Genomic DNA, 16607 nt, shown 5'->3' with positions numbered 1-16607 from the left:
ATTTCCCTGTATATATTCGTTGTGGTACGCGACGATATCAGCGTTTGAAGACATCCAGTTTCCTTAGCAAACCTTAAATTTACTCTTAAGCATTGTCACTGTGGGCGTGTGTTCGTTGCTTATACTATAATGTATTGTAAAACAAAAAGTTTTAAAGTGTCATGAAGTCTTTCAGTCCAAAATTTGTCGAAAACAACTCAAGGGTAATGTCTAACTTTGGAAGAAATAGAACAGAAAGTCCAATACACATTTTAAAAGAAGGACATTAGTGGTATCTTGCATTTTTTAAACATGAAAAAATATATATTTCTGCCGAAGCTGTATGAAACGTGTTTCCAAAACATCGTTCATTTGGAAAGCTCAGCCTACGACTTAATGGAAAAAATAGAGTTGTTGGTTACCCTGTGTTACCTCACGATCTTAGCAAATTTTATTTCGCTTATTATATAGGATTGCTTTGATATTTGAAAAAAATATCCTAATGAAATATTTGGCTGCTTCTTCTGGTACCCGTTCGTTTGAAATGTTGGCACTATTAAAAACTTATCCAGATACATTGTTGTTAATAGGACGTTTAGTTAGTTTGACTATTCCCGAAGAAATTTTTTTTTTTGGGGCACCCAAAGGGCACAAACAATTCTTGACAGAATATTAATGTATTCTAACAAAATTGCTGTCTTCAATGAGCTGAGATTTTATTGAAATAAATTTTCATGCCCAACAGAAGGTTAAAAAATTGCCTGAGAATGTCAAAAATACAACTATGCGAAAATTCTTCTCGCTTGTTTTCGAGTGTCATTTGTCATTTGCTAATCCAAAGAAGGAAAAAAATAAGAAAGAAAAGAGTAAATGAACGAAATGGAAAACAAAACAAGACAAAGTTACAAACACTCTCGTACGTATAAATAGAACAATTTTATGTTAGAAGACGAAATTGTTTTAAGTTTTATGAAAATTAGTAATTTCTTCGGATATATAAATATAACCTCGACCGCCGACTCCCAAGGTTATTATTAGAAGCTTTGCTATCAATGAAAAATTTGGCGATTGTGTGAATGAAAGTTTTCGTGGTCGATATATCGCGAATGTGAATTGTTTAGAAGACAGTGTTAATTGTGGTTTTGGTTTCGAGTATAGTACTGTGTATGTTTGTTTTACTGACAACTGACAAATAGGTCAACAAATTTCTTGTGTTCGTTTAAAAAGAAAAATTGAATAAATGGTGGTCTCTTAATTAAGGTGTCAGTTGGCAGGCTTAACAAAAAGAGAAGAAATGGATAATCTTATAGCTCAGCAACGTAATCGTATGCAAACAACCAGTACATCAAATGGTGCAAGTGTAGCTGGTGTTGGGCCAAATTCCAATAACAGTGAACAGCAACCCGTTAACTTTTTGAATACTCAATTGCCTCAATTTCCAACAAGTCAAGTTGATCGCGCCGCATTAACAAATTCATCGTTAGCCAATCTATTAGATGGTCTGACGTCTCGTGTTGCTGGTGAAAGAAATCAAAATGTTGGCACAGCTTCCAGCTGTTCTTCCAATGACATAACAACTGACACTTCTGAGAAGATTGTTGGCTCTTCTTTGTCAACTACGGGTATTGTGGCGAATACAAGTGTTGCAGCCAGTTCTATAGCTAGTCTAACGAGCATCGGTTCTACTGCCAATGCTTTTTACTCATCAATTGGCCTAGCTCTTAATTCACTCACTTCCCCAATAACAGCAGCTGCTGCAGCGGCTACAGCAACCACTGCTGAGGCTGCTGCCGTCGTAGTGGCAACAATTTCTAATCATTTAAGCTCACCAACAACTACCACGCCGCCACATGATGATGTCGATGACGATGACGATGACGATTGTGATGATAATGAGGATGACGAAGACGACGAGAACGGTCGAATGCCAGCACCCACGCCTAAAAAGTCCTGGTCTGAAATCAAAAAGACCGTGAACGAAATACGTAAACAATTGTCTGGTCTATCTAGCATGGTTCCAACAAATATACAGTTTCGCAATCTCTCTGATGGGCGGGTGCGCTGTTACTTTTTAAGCACACCCCCAAATGCCTGGGAAACAACTTTATTGTACACCGATATCGGTCTTGAGGATAGAAATGAAACGTTAATTTACCAAGATTCGAATGATGCAAACTTATCAACTCAGTCGCAGTCTTCATCATCTAACCAGCCTACGGAATATCAACTAGGAATTTCCCAAAGTAACCAACAGAAAAGGTAAATGTTTCTAAATATTATTTGATAACAAGATTTTTACTCTTTAATTTGTAGACTTCAATGGAACATAGTATTACAACAACCGATATCTAATGTAGCAGTTGCATCCGGCAGTGGGAGTATAAACGTTTGGTCGCGCGAGTTTCAGCTACTACAGGAACGCAAAAGACTTTCAACTTGGGGTATTACCTCCTATGAATTGCACAAGCCAAGCGGTAAAATTGTTTTTCCATGTTTTAATGATTTATATCAATGCCTGGACACTGGGTATAATGTAAGTAGCCCGTAATCAGTCTTTATGATTGTTGCGATTGCTTCTAAAAAAATGATTTGATCATAATGATAGGCTAGCCCACTTTTCCCCATACAATTACGCACATGTCCTCAATGGGCCGCCTTAGATCCTCAGATATGCCCACAAAATTCGGATTTAATAGCATATATAAGCGGTTGTGACATTTGGGTGACGCACACACTAAGCGGTCACGAAGAACGCCTGACATTTGCTCACGACGGGCGACGTTCATTTACCGATGATCCCCTTAGCGCTGGCGTGCCATCGTACGTAATGCAAGAGGAATTTAGTCGATACCAAGGCTACTGGTGGCAACCTCATTCTGATGGTATTGTTCTTTTGCATTAGTTCACGCAAACGAGGGCTAATAATTTATTCCCTAATAGATGGCATCTACCGCATTGTTTATGAGGAGGTGGATGAGTCGGATGTGTGCCTATATACATTTCCATCTGCCCACGCTTTGCCAGGAGAAATGGAGGAGTATCGTTTTCCACGCACAGGTACAGCCAACGCAAAATCGAAGCTGAAAATCGTGCAATTTGTGCTAAATGAATCCCTGCAAATTATTGATGTCTGCGTCAAAGATTTACCATATTCTCTTACTGTGGTACTTCCCTGGTTAGAATATATTGTTCGGGTAGGTTGGACACCTGACTCAAAATAGTAAGTGTTGCATATATAATTTGGCCAACAAATAAGCCTTTAAGTAATTAACAAAATTTCAGTGTTTGGATACAAGCCATGGATCGTAAGCAGCAGCGCTTAGATTTGCTATTGATACCAGTCGACAATTTTTGCGAAACTTACAGCAGCTCAACTTCATCCCCTTCAGGTTCTACGGAACACAGTTGGAAAAGTCCCTATTGCAAGACTCTATCACCGATTCAGGTATGTTATTAGATTTTAGTCGTCAACTATAACATAACGGTTACTTGTGTTTAGGTCTTATATACGCAATTATCAGACACCTGGATTAATGTACATGATCTGTTGTATTTCTTGGAAATAAACGATGGCTCAGTCACATTTTTGTGGGCATCTGAGGAGACGGGTTTTCGGCATTTGTATTTGGTTACAGCGTGTCTTGGTTTAAAACCAATAAACGGCTGTCGAGAAGCAACCAGCAGTAGTACTATAGAAAGCAGTCAACGTTCGCCGTTTCTCGCTAGCAATAATAATTGCGGTGGTCATATGGATTTTATGGATCATACAACATTACGACCTCGCCTAGTTAATAAAGTTAGTTTTTATAACATTCTCCAGCTACGTGCTTTTCCAATAAATGCGTTTGCATTTTAGGTGGCTCTTACGTCTGGAGAGTGGGAAGTTCTTGGGCGGAATGTATGGGTAAATAAAGAACAACAACTCGTGTATTTTCTAGGCCTTCGAGAAACACCCCTGGAAAAGCACTTATACGTAGTCAATTTGCAACGGCCTGAACATATACGGCAATTGACGGAGCCAGGTTATTCATACCTTGTTGAGTTCGATGATGTAAGTAGATGTGATGCCAAATTTACGCTTTTGAAAAGTGCACGTCTCTGAATTACTTGCAGTCGTGTCAATTAATGTTGCAAGTTTATTGCAATATACAGCGTTTACCTTCTTGCAAGGTTTTGCGGGTTTCTCAAACTTGTCAGAACGGAGGAGTTAATGGTATTAAGCTGACCTTAATGGGCTATTTGCATGAAGGCGGCAAACCAGAACCACAATATTGTCCACAGATCTATTCACCGCAACTGCCAATGGGAGAGACTGTATACGCAATGGTCTTTAAACCGCACAATTTTCAATTGGGAGTAAAATATCCGACAGTGCTGAACGTTTATGGAGGGCCGGAAGTGCAAACAGTAAACAATACCTTCAAGGTAGTTTTTATTAAAAGAGGATATGCGAAGCCCATTGATTCAGCTAATTTTTCTTGATAGGGCAAACATCAATTACGCATGCATATGTTAGCTGCTCAAGGTTATTGTGTAATATGTATAGATTCGCGTGGATCTCGGCATAGAGGCACCAAATTCGAAGGACACATACGTTGTCGAATGGGCCAAGTTGAACTAAGCGACCAGGTCGATGCTCTACGTATTTTAGCCGTGCAATTGGGTTACATAGACATGAATCGAGTTGCCATTCATGGATGGTCTTATGGTATCAAAACCTGCAGCGTTTTTAAGCCACGAAACTTGTAAATTGTTTTATGTATGGCCTTCCAGGTGGTTATTTGAGCCTCATGGGTCTGGTGCGATATCCCAACATATTCAAGGTTGCCATAGCAGGGGCTCCGGTCACTAATTGGGAATACTATGATACCGGTTATACGGAGCGGTACATGGACTTGCCGCAAAACAATAAACATGGTTACACAGCGGGGTCTGTACTAAACTACATTCATTTGTTTCCGGATGAGTAAGTTAACCAAAATGCTATAAATTTCTAATGCTCAGTCTTTTAAGAAAGATTTTTTTGATACTTTCCAGTGATAATCGTTTGTTGCTTATTCATGGGTTAGTCGATGAAAATGTACATTTTTATCACACATCCCAGCTAATAAACGCTCTGAATAAAGCAAATAAACCATATACGCTGCATATATTTCCGGATGAACGCCATTCACTGCGAAATCTCGAATCGAATAAAAATTATGAAACGAAATTGTTATCATTTTTGCAAAACTTATGAATGAATGCTTGCTGCTTAGATTAATCGCGTCATATCGAATCTATTAGTTTGGTTCGTTTGACAATGAAATTAAGAGAAAAAATATCTTTTAAATGCAAAATTCTGTATTTCAATATTTGACGTTTCTTTGTATATTTTGAAGCCATTTGTTGTGTTTGTGTTAGCTGTTTTTTACATACTTATACATATACATAGATATATAATTTAAATCTTGTCTTTAAAAAAATGCTTCTAAAATTATGTTGATAGTTGTAGCGCGCAATGCCATAAAAAAATCTTGATATGTACATATACCTCTTAAATCAGTGTGGTGAACTTCTAATTGATGCAGACTATAATGGGCCGATATGAGAGAACGAATGAGAGAAGGAGGCAGTACACGATGCACACTTCCGCTGCTGTGCTCACTCTTCAACTTATTATTTTAGTATATTTTTGTAAAATCAAAAAAGAAAGTAAAAAAAGGAAACATTCAGAAAAAATAAAAATTATTAATGTTTATCAGAAAAAAATATTAAAATTGAAGGAACTGTCTTTGATAATTTCCTTCTGCGTTACCTTTTCAACAGAAAAGGAAATTCTGAAATCAAACTTTACGCCATTGCATGATGATAATGAAAAACACATCTGCTCATATCTCTCATGAGTCCACTCGTGCCTTCCGTTCAATTTTCGTTTTTTCTGAATTCGGAGAAATGCCCAGTGGGCAGTATATGATTTCCAAAACGGCTTGCTAGCTGCTGCAATAGTTTACGAATCATTGGCAACCATAGAATGTAGTCGTGATAGAAAGAAAGAACGCCTTTAATCTAAGAATTTTGAAATGTTTTGCTTTAAATATTGAGTTTTAATGGACTAGGCCAATGAAAAATGTGACTCATGTCAAAATCCTATAAAATTACTAAACTCTCTTGATATTTTTTTGATATTGAGTTAGGATGGACTAAGCCAATAAGATATGTGGCTTATATGTCGAGATAAGGAGTATGATATTGTCATATCATAAATCATCATAATAATACACACATCATAAAGCAAAAGTTGAAGCACTAAGCCAAAAAAAAATTATTAAAATTTATACAAAAGAGGCTATTAATTAAAAATGCCGAATTTAATTTTTTTGTTGCTTGATTTGATGGCGGAGCTCCTTTTCTTAAATATTGAATTCTTATTGCGCATTTCTTCTGCTTATGTTTTACGTTTTGCGATTTTATTCGAGTTCTAACTTCTCGTTAGGGCGTTTGTCCGTTATCATTGCTTCACAAAACCCGACTGAATAATGTCATTCCTCCTTTGTAATAAAAATAAATGGTTTTTATAAATAATTTCATATATGTATACCTTTTTAATACTATTTAACGAATACCTAAATATTTGCACCATTTGAATTGAAAGTCTTCATTGAATTTTATTTCACAAGCTGTAATTTCCTAATGTGAACACATACAAATAATTTAATGGTTGTTTATAAATTGAAAATAAACCGACACGCAACTAAATGGTTGTTTACATATTGAAAAAAAACCGACACGCAACTAAATGGTTGTGAATTGTAGAAGAGTGAATATATAATTACCATGCAAGACGTCGTGAGTTTCTGTTGTAATTCCTAGTTTAACAGATTTGCGCACTCAATTTCTGTTGTAATTTCTCGTTTAACGTTTAACAGAGAGCGGACCGCAATTCTCCAACTATGATTATTTCCTATTCTTTTGTTCATTCAAAGCGTTGCCATTTATTAAAGGCAAGTCTGTTCTCTCTCTATTTTCAACACATGAACTTTTTTTTATAAACCATGGAAAGGAAAAAACCAGCTAACGGTTTTTAGTGAAAAATCAAATAACTTTTCTTCCATTTCAAATCGTTCATACTTACTCAAATGGGTTATTACCCCGTTTAAGTACGTTTGTTCTGACGAAACATTTTTAAGGAATGTTTTGTATTTTGCATTGCTCTCCAGCCTCTTTGACAATCGTTTTTCGTTGATCGTTCAATTGCTGAAGACGTAGATAATAATTTAAGATTACTAACCTACTCTTATCGTATAGAAGCGTATTGGTCTTACGAAATTTGCCACGGGCAAGGCCGATATGTTTAGCGTAATTGTAGATTGTTGAGTTGTTGAAAGTGATGTAAAAATAGTGTTTCAAACTTTGGATGAAAAAAGAATGTTATAGAGATAAATTCTGATTGAACGTAAAACAATTTCATCGTAATCTAAACAGATAAATTCGCTTTTCTAATAAAGCAAGCGAGTATCCAGGGATGACGTACATTTTCTGCTGCAAATAGGTCGGGTAGGCCACCATATAATTTCAAAAAGCCAAAAGAACTCGTAATACCATCAAGCCTGTCAAAATTAGACGTTCAACAGACTCGTTAACCTTACAAACTTCACTAATATCATATGGTATAGCACGAGCCACTTTTAAATACACTTTATCATAAGTGTAATCACTCAAAAGTATATAAAGAATTTAGATTTCCCAGCAATTAACGTAAGACTCTGATAAGGGTATAAAATTAAATGTGAGATTTATTTTACAGAAAAGGTGATTGAATTTGACGCGAGCAATCTCTTCAAATACATGATTTAATTGTTGAAAGATCTGGTTACGAACTGGCCGTATTGCTTCATTGGGAGTATATTCGATGGAGGAAGTTGTACCATCAACTTAAGCCCTTTTTGCATGAAAGTCACCATTTGCTTATAAAAATAGCCGCAGTGATCAGGCAACATCCCGTGTATATGAAACACATATTGATTGTCTACATCTCTTATCTATTAGAAGTAGAGCTGACTTATTGTCAAAAAAACAACAAATTTTTTGATATTCAATAAAAGTCGTGGAAAGTTCTTCCGCGATTTTGACATTAGGAACAGTTTTAGACAGTTGCTTCGCTACCGTGAAACTAGATGTCCAACAGAGCCGTCAATGGCATATTAATATATTTTGGAAAATTACAAGATGTAAAAAGTGCAAATTCACTCTTTTTTGGAAGGCCTGTTTGTTGGCCCTGACTTTGATGATATAACATGCAGATTGAAAACCTTTGCAGGCTTGCTCATAATGCCCGCGAAGAGTTAAGCTTTGATTTAAAATTCTACCAGGAAATCGAAGGGATTTCGTCTGCTTAACTTTAATTCCTTTGATAAAGTGCCTAACATCGCATTGAGAAACTTTGGCAAAATAAATACTCGTTGTTTGGCTGGGATTAAAGTATAAGTTAAGAGCAGTACATGCATCGAAATAAGATTAGCTTTTATGGAGAGATTATTCACGGCGACAGAAAACATCTGCATATTGAAAAGTGTGAGTTTTGTCGTCTTGCAGATCAAATTCATTAGCCTCTCCTTAACCATGAGATTAATAATCTTTATGAATACAAATAATAGCGAAATGGATCTAAAGTTGCTTAAATCATTTAAATCTTTTCCTGCTTTAGGGACCGGAATAACTCCGATGCATTGCACGTCTAAGGAAATAAAGTGAATAGACGAACAATTATTAATTGTGTGTAACAGCACAGTTAAGCTGCCCGCAAACAGTTCTCTGACCATATCAATCTTAACTCCATCACAACCTGCAGCAGTAGCCCTCTTTCTGTATTTAGACTACTAAAAGAAGTTGAGACTACTAGGGGTATTGTAGTCTGATTGACGCTTGGAATATAGCTCTTGAGCATATCTAAGTATCTTTTATTATCACGCTCGTTCCATACAGGACAATAGTTCAATTTCTGAATAAAATGTCGATTACCATTGGTATAGTTCCAGGAGAAACGCATGTTGCCATTGCTACATAACTCTTCAATCATATCTTATGTGCCCTACGGGCCTTTCTAATTGCGTACCTCCATTCCTTCAGCGCTTTGATATATTCAATGAACTTTGCTGGATAGATGTATTTGCTCATTTTTTTTTTGCCTGCAGCTTGACATACGCGAAAGAGTGTTTACAGGCAGTAGTTCCACAAAGTTTTAGGTGAAAAAGACTCGATATCAAAAAAGGGGGTTCCAGCAGACTTGACGTTAGATTGAAAAATACTTTGAATTGATGATAAATTAGAATGAAGGTCAACTTTGGACAGACGGTCCGTTAGCAACTTGTGTGAAATCTAATTTTGTATTTTTTGTACAGGATTGACGGAAGTCTGAAATAAAATGGGAGAAGGTTGATTTTCGCTAATTGAGATATTAGTCGTATTCCAGTTGACTAAAATAATAGGTGAATTAGAGTGACCACTCCGATTACAATAAGGAATAGGATTACCTTTATTTAAAACTTTAAACTCTCATGGTTGGCATTCACAAGGTTCTTGCCTTTGTTGGTCTAGAACTGATCGCCAGGCCCATCGCCAAGAAAATGACATAATCTCTGAATTTCTTCACGAAAAGTTTGCACCTCAACACTGGGTAGAAAGTAGCTTGATGCTAGGAGAAGATTGTGTTTAAGATTCGTGATTTTGATGATAATAATGTCAACAGCAGAATTGCAGGGAGTACGTCTGAAATTGACACCTTTCCTAATTAGTATACTAACTCCGTCATAAAACACGCTTGAGAAACTCTATCACCTTGTTTGTTCGCTATAACATTCGGCCAAGTATCTGATGGTTTCACATGAGCAATGCAGAAAGTGCTATTACCAATTTTAATGCCAAAACCGGGCCACATTTTCTAGCATTTGTTACTAAAATCAACTTATTCAATTAGGACGAGACCTGTGAATTAGACGTTTCCAAGGAATACAGAGTTCTAAGGACCGCAGTCTCGCTAACAAGATCTTTTGCGCGGAACGGACGCCGGAAGCAGCCGGGATAAGTCCACGTTTACTGCGGCAGGGCGCAGAAGCTCTGGCCTCACAACACCTTGGGCTTTACAAAGGCAATCTTCTAACAAGGTCTGTGATCTTTGAGGACAGTCCGTTCTGTTCGAACGATCGATAATTTAAGTTAAATGTAGGCATTTGAATATTCATTCTTAGCTGCTAGACTAGGTTCTTTGTGGGCAAATAAACCCCTTTCTTTTTTTTTCAAATTACGTGTTTTAGTTGGAGTCATAACTTAATTAATAAAAGAAAATTGAATTATAACCTCTAAAGATATTAGGGTTTTTATTCAGATGAGAAATATAAATATCGAAGGTAAGGACGACTGGAAAAGCCGTTGAGGTATTTCTCCGCAACAGATGTAAAAATAATTTTTCCAAATAGGAAATATTACAAACCCCACAACATTAACTAAAAAATATGCAAATATCCCTCGCAGAAACTTTAATTAATGCAATTGAAAGAGAAAATACACAATAAAGCACCATTTCTTTAACCAGTTAATATAACAATTTTGAAAATACCGAGCTTTTTCACTTCTGGCTGAATATGTAAAGAAGCCGCTGGCTTATAAGATAATATAAAGCAAACATATTGTTATGAAATACGCTTTTGTAAGATACAGTCCGTATCACTGGATCGTGGATATTTTGATCAAGAGAAATACATTTCAAAGTTCTTTTATTTACAACTATATTTTTTGCACAGTAAGACTATTAACAATTTATTTTGGCAGTACTCTCGACTCAAATGTTCTTGTCCGACTAATTCTGCCTTCCACAAATATTCTATTTATATACATTTTTACAATCATATTGCTATACCTAATTTGGTAGTCGTTTTCCTTGGCCGGCAGCTGCATGACGCGCTGCGAATGTGCATTTAGTTTTTCCCTCTTTAGGGAGTTTGTTACTTAGCTGAAATGAGCAGGATTTGTGATTTCTGTAACAATATGTTAATTTAAAAAACAAATCTAAAAAGAATATCATAATAATTTAGGTAGAGCAGTAAATATGTAAACACGACGACGCCGCACTTACTACCAGGCCTGGGGAAAAAACCAATTTATAAGTTCATAACATTTAATTCGCTTATGTATAATATATATACAATTTATTAATTTTATAAGTTTTATGTACTTATACTGTGCGTACATAATTTAAAAAGATATAAAAGTTCTAAATTCATAAATTAATTTCTCACTCAGGAATATAAGGCTGCCACAATGGCAGCTGACCAACCATTTATCATTCACTTATGTGCTTAAAGTGTTTACAACTGTTTACAACTGTTTATAACTGTTTACAAACTGTTTACAATTGTTTAAGCGTGTTTAAGGCTGTTTAATGACATTAAAATTGACTAAAAAGTGAGTAAAAATCGTTTAAAAACATTTAAAATTGTTTTAAATCCATTGAAATTGACTAAAAAGTGACTAAAAATCATTTAAAATCGTTTAAAAGTGGCATACAAACGTTCATACACATATTTGAAAATTAAAAGTTTAATGTTTTACTGTGGTAAGTGCATTTATTATAATTAAATTCTGAACGTTACACTTTAGGTATATACATAAAAATTGTACAAACACTTACTCCCATTAACAACATGCGCCTACAAGAAAGTCACTTATACGATGCTTTTGCACACGAGCAATTAGATTCTAATTTATCAAACAGGCTATTAGATAGACATGGTGCAGCTACCAAATTTATAATTAAAATTATAAATATATCAGATCAGATTTGGGTTGTGTTTTCATTGTATTCTTGAAAAAGTCACTAATCGAGGCTGATGAATCGGCTTTTTCTACGCATTCAGAGGCATTACGTTTTATGTCGCAAAAAAATGGCAAAAAACGTGAACTATTATTATAATACGATCGATAACGCGATTCGGCTTTTGGAATATGTACTATTTTGAACGTGTGGTGACCATATTGATTCAATCTATCGAAATTTGAAATAAATATTAAAAAGTTTGAATATACGGTTTTATTTTTTTGCAATTCAGGAAAATATAAGAAATTCTTTACCAAATTAGCTTGTTCAATTTTCTTGTCTACCGTTGTTCTTGTCCGACAATAAACTTTCTCGATCGTGGCCATCATTCGAAACTGCCCAACACCTAACACATTAAAAAGTAATGCTACTTTCTGGTTACTCGTTTTATAGTCTTAAACGATGGCAAATGAACTTTCAATTATATTAAGATTTGAGCTCGTTTCCCCGTAAACATGCACATGAATGGTCAACAACGGCTCTTATCGCATTTTGGTCATCCGTAACCATAATACTACAATCATTTTCCAAAATGCGATTAATAATGCGAAGCATATCCTCTTCAACGCCCGGATCTTCGCCGAATTTTAACAATTCAAATAGTCTATGATGAAAGTTTACGGTTTTAAAATATCATAAGGTAAAACCACAATCCTAATGAGGTATGCATATGTTCCCATTGCAATTGCATTTTTCCAAAGCCTATTTTTCTGAAAGCCTATGAATTCCGTGTGAAACGAACAAATCATCATTTGAGGCTATGCATGAAAGAATTTCTTTTTTTCGTTCATTTCATAAGTCCACATATAGACATATGAAAGGAGCAAAGCAGCACACAGTTCAGTTCAATTTATTTCAGTGTTTTTAACGTTTTTGGGATGTGTGGTTAAGTCTTATCGCACAGAAGAAACAATCATCTTATGTTATCTATTGACATGTTGTAGCGCATTCCCCTTCAATGTCAAACTCGAGGGTGCCAATTGCTCTCTGGAAGTGTTTTTTATACCTTTCACCACTTGCGGTACCGGGTATATTAAACTTAGATGTTGCTCATGTCTTTGTTCTGCTTCTCGGTATATTAAGCTAGATACAACCAAAAATCCGACGTTATCCGAATTTTGAAAATAAGGTGTTGAGTGATCGAAAAAGTTTGTCCAAACTGAACCATTTTCAAAACGTATTAGTGTACAAAGTTTTATCGAAATGACGCAAATGTCGCGACCTGTAGGTTGAACACGAGACAACGACAATAGGCAGATAGACAAGCTTATCTCGGTATAATAGAAGATGGGTCTATATAAAATCGTTTTAGTAGTTGCTTACATCCGTACAATCTTAATATACCCTTGTAGCGCAAGTGGTGTAGAGTATATCAAAATAGTAACTTTAAATGGTGAATGAAATCCATAGATCGTAATGAAAGTTAGTCAATGGATGCAGCTAAGTGTTTCTCTACTAACGGTGTTATGATATGTAATACCGTGATCAAAAGTTTCACATTAACTTATGCTTAAACGATGCGAATTTATAAATTAATTTACGGAACCAATTTATGCCGCTTGGCTGCTACAAATATCCCGTAATACGCATTTTCTATTCACCTCATAGCCAAGTATATTTAAAAAAAAAAATGTAATCAAATTCAAACCAATAATTAGTTTTCTGCTTGTGCAAAAACGGGAAAATCGGCCATGCTCTGAATATATCGGAAAAACATTACATGTTTCCAAACCACTAGCCACTATTTCGCGAAAGTATGTCACATGAGTAGGCGGGAGGTAAAGCTGCGGGCTTTTCCATTATCTATTGTTCAACCAATTTTTGTATTTTAAGTGCACGTACCGGTACTACGAAAATTTCCTCAAATTTCGATTTTTTTAAATTTAAATATTATTAATTTCAATTTGGGAGCCCAAAGATAACATTGAAGAAATAGTTAATTTTCACGACTTTTTCAACGTTTTTGCCCAAAAACATTTGACAGGCAGCAAAAAAATAAAACCAGATACAGACAGCAATCACAAGAGAAACTTTGTAGACAAATCAACGATTTACGATGGATACGATGAGATGTACTTATGATGCAAGAAGTTAATACTAATCTGACTGTTCGATACGTTGTCCCCTTTCTTGGTTGCTTTCAAATCGTGTTGTAAGCTGTTAAGAGGGCTTCCAGGAGCCACTGTTTCTAATTTAATTTCCAAATGCAATGATATCATTAGTCGCTGCAGGTGATTGAGGCTTTTTCCTTCTCGCAGGTGTTGGCGGCGGCGGAGGTGGCGTCGTCATGCTAACATCTTATCTTTAGTTAAGTTCATACAGAGAGTCAATCTAGAACTATCTTCGAACATCTCTGTTTTTTTGGGCTTGTCTTATTTCTGCATATCATCACCATCGTGACTAGATATCGCGTCTGCTCCATTTTCTTTGCTTGACAAAATGCGAGCTGCTGTTTCTGTTTTAGTAGTCCCATAAGTTTTTTCCAATAACGTCATTTTAAATAATTTCACATAAATATGACTTTTTTCTCTTGTTTCTTAGAAAATAACATATTTGTGCAATCTTTCCGAGCAGACCAAAACTCACAAATGGAGATCGCGAAAATGAACAATAGCAATGAAAATTGCCGTTAAGTAACGCTTTTTGTTTTTGTTCCTTTTCATTAGTGTTGTTAAGCTACAAATGCGTTATAGCGTTTTTTGTATTAAATTTTTACGATCTTAGAAGTGGCAACGCATTTGCAATAGAACAAATTAGCTTTTTTGTATTGGAAAGCGGCGTTTGTAGATAACGAACAAGTTTGGAAGAATGAAAAATGAAGGATTTGCTGAGATTTGATAAATGACCTTAGGCTTAATATGAACAAAACACAATTGAGGAAGTGTCTTGTATATACTAGATAAGCATAAACATAATTATAAAATGATGTTCAAAATATAATGAGACTTATCGTGCCCCTAGAGATGACTGGTGGATTATTATTTTAATTTGCTATATTTGACAATGTGGCGAAATCGGCCGCAATTGAAACACAGTTTAACGGCCGAGATAAAATAGTCCACTGGGACAACGCGGTAATTGAATTTGTTGTTTTTGAGGATTAATTTTCCCTCAAAGTTAATCTTCATGCTGTTTTTAGCTCGTGACGCAAACGATCTCAACTTCAGAAATAGCAGAATTCAAAAAATCTTCCTCCTTTTCAGCAAATTAATAAAATAAAAAATTTAGTATTTAAAGCTTTTATTTTGTACTTATTGTTGCGTTTTCTTAATTCGTCTATTTTGTTTCACATTTATTTTCAGGTTCTTGAATTTATCCCAATTTATCTCTGTTTTCCTAGTTTGTTATATAATATAAGTAATTCAAATAAAAGAAATATATTACCATGGTCAAAATTCCAGACAGTCTGTTCAGTCCGCTTTTCAAAGAATATCCGGATTTATGGGATAACAGTAGAGGGAACAATTTGTATAGGGCAAACTGTAAGAAATTAGCCGACCGACTGACGCAGGAAATTGGGGACTTAGTTACAACTCATGACGTAGTTAAAAAAATTTACGCAATCAGATACAGCTTGAAAAGGGATGGCAGAAGACGGGGCTGTCAGACCAGGATGACGGACTACACCTAGTACGCCAGAAAATTGGGGCTGGCGTGGACGGTACGGACTATTACGGGACATATCCGTGACTGCGAAAATATGCAAATTGACAGCGAGGACGAGGAGCCCTTTTCAGGATTCGATTTAGTAATAAATCAGTTGACAGGAACAGGGGAAACAGGAGGGGAACAAATAAATCACATGACAGGACCAGTAGAAATAGGGATGAAGGAAGAAGAAGAAGAAGACAGCTTAGTGAGGACTGACGATGACCAAACAGGAAAGAACAGGAAAGACAGACGAACCAACGGGCATGGCAAATTTAAGAAGTCCAGATCTTTTTAGCGATGATATTTATATAAGCGACCCATCGACATCGAACCATGCGCGTCTAATAAAACAGCCGGAGGAAGCCAATGCCGAAAAAGAAATACAAAAACGTCGCATTGCAGCTTATGAAGGCCAGCTGGAGGAAGCCAATGCCGAAAAAGAAATACAAAAACGTCGCATTGGAGCTTATGAAGCCCAGCTGGAGGAAGCCAATGCCGAAAAAGATATACAAAAACGTCGCATTGCAGCTTATGAAGCCCAGCTGGAGAAAGCTAATGCCGAGAAGAACAGGTGGAACCCCAACCTGATAGCGTGGTGAAATGTAAAAAATCCAAATTATACCGAAAATCATGAGTTTTACGTGGGTACACAAACAGATTCTTTAAGTCATCTTTTTATCGGTTTGCGGTTTGAAGGAGAGGGATGGTCGTGTAAGTATTATTATTATTATTATTATTATTTTAGACTAATGAAATAAATTTTTAGACTTCTTTTCTTGGGCAGGCAGCAATTTCAACCTAGAGCAGTGCAGAAGCAGTGACGTTTGAGGCGGTTGCGGTTGTATGATTGATATCGATCAATTTTCGTGCTAGACAAGCAAACTTAAAACCACTGGTTGATGCAGCGGACCCACCACCACTGCCAAACTTTTCGTTATGCCCGGGATTTTTATTTTGACCATCTACTAAACATTGGTCGCATTGCCAGATGTTTGATTTAGACTTAGACATATCCCTGAATCAAAAAGTACGTCGATGAAGAAACTTTCTTCGATGTTCAGCATATGCATGATCTCGAATCGCAATAAAGATTTCGAAATAAAGAATTTCGAAGAGTATAGCGGCG

At 36.0% G+C, this 16607-nt stretch overlaps 1 protein-coding gene and 1 long non-coding RNA gene across 2 annotated transcripts; one reads left to right on the top strand and one right to left on the bottom strand.

Annotated features, from left to right (window-relative positions):
* The first annotated feature begins 876 nt into the window (after window positions 1-876).
* LOC119638963 (dipeptidyl peptidase 9) lies at window positions 877-5238 on the top strand. The gene is made up of 11 exons (XM_038036121.1): window positions 877-2238; window positions 2293-2512; window positions 2585-2861; window positions 2920-3199; window positions 3262-3424; window positions 3479-3775; window positions 3836-4030; window positions 4093-4404; window positions 4465-4687; window positions 4753-4945; window positions 5017-5238. Exons 1-11 carry the CDS (start codon window positions 1274-1276, stop codon window positions 5216-5218), a joined length of 3327 nt encoding a protein of 1108 aa, XP_037892049.1. The 5' UTR covers window positions 877-1273; the 3' UTR covers window positions 5219-5238.
* Window positions 5239-5542: 304 nt separating this feature from the next.
* On the bottom strand, window positions 5543-6787 carry LOC119638964. The gene is made up of 3 exons (XR_005247511.1): window positions 6560-6787; window positions 5777-6027; window positions 5543-5633 (listed from the first exon to the last, which is right to left on the bottom strand). It is a non-coding gene; the product is annotated as an uncharacterized LOC119638964 (long non-coding RNA).
* Between the last annotated feature and the right edge of the window lie 9820 nt (window positions 6788-16607).

Source organism: Glossina fuscipes, unplaced genomic scaffold, assembly GCF_014805625.2.
Source record: "Glossina fuscipes isolate IAEA_lab_2018 unplaced genomic scaffold, Yale_Gfus_2 111, whole genome shotgun sequence".
Taxonomy (NCBI): Eukaryota; Metazoa; Arthropoda; class Insecta; order Diptera; family Glossinidae; genus Glossina; species Glossina fuscipes.
The sequence above is the reverse complement of the archived record's forward strand: the minus strand, read 5'-3'. Positions and strand labels throughout refer to the sequence as shown.

Coding starts and splice junctions, on each gene's coding strand:
- LOC119638963 (XM_038036121.1), top strand. CDS start 1,274: ATGGATAATCTTATAGCTCAGCAACGTAATCGTATGCAAACAACCAGT. Junction 3,776..3,835: donor GACCTCGCCTAGTTAATAAA/GTTAGTTTTTAT, acceptor TTTGCATTTTAG/GTGGCTCTTACGTCTGGAGA. Junction 4,688..4,752: donor CATTCATGGATGGTCTTATG/GTATCAAAACCT, acceptor ATGGCCTTCCAG/GTGGTTATTTGAGCCTCATG.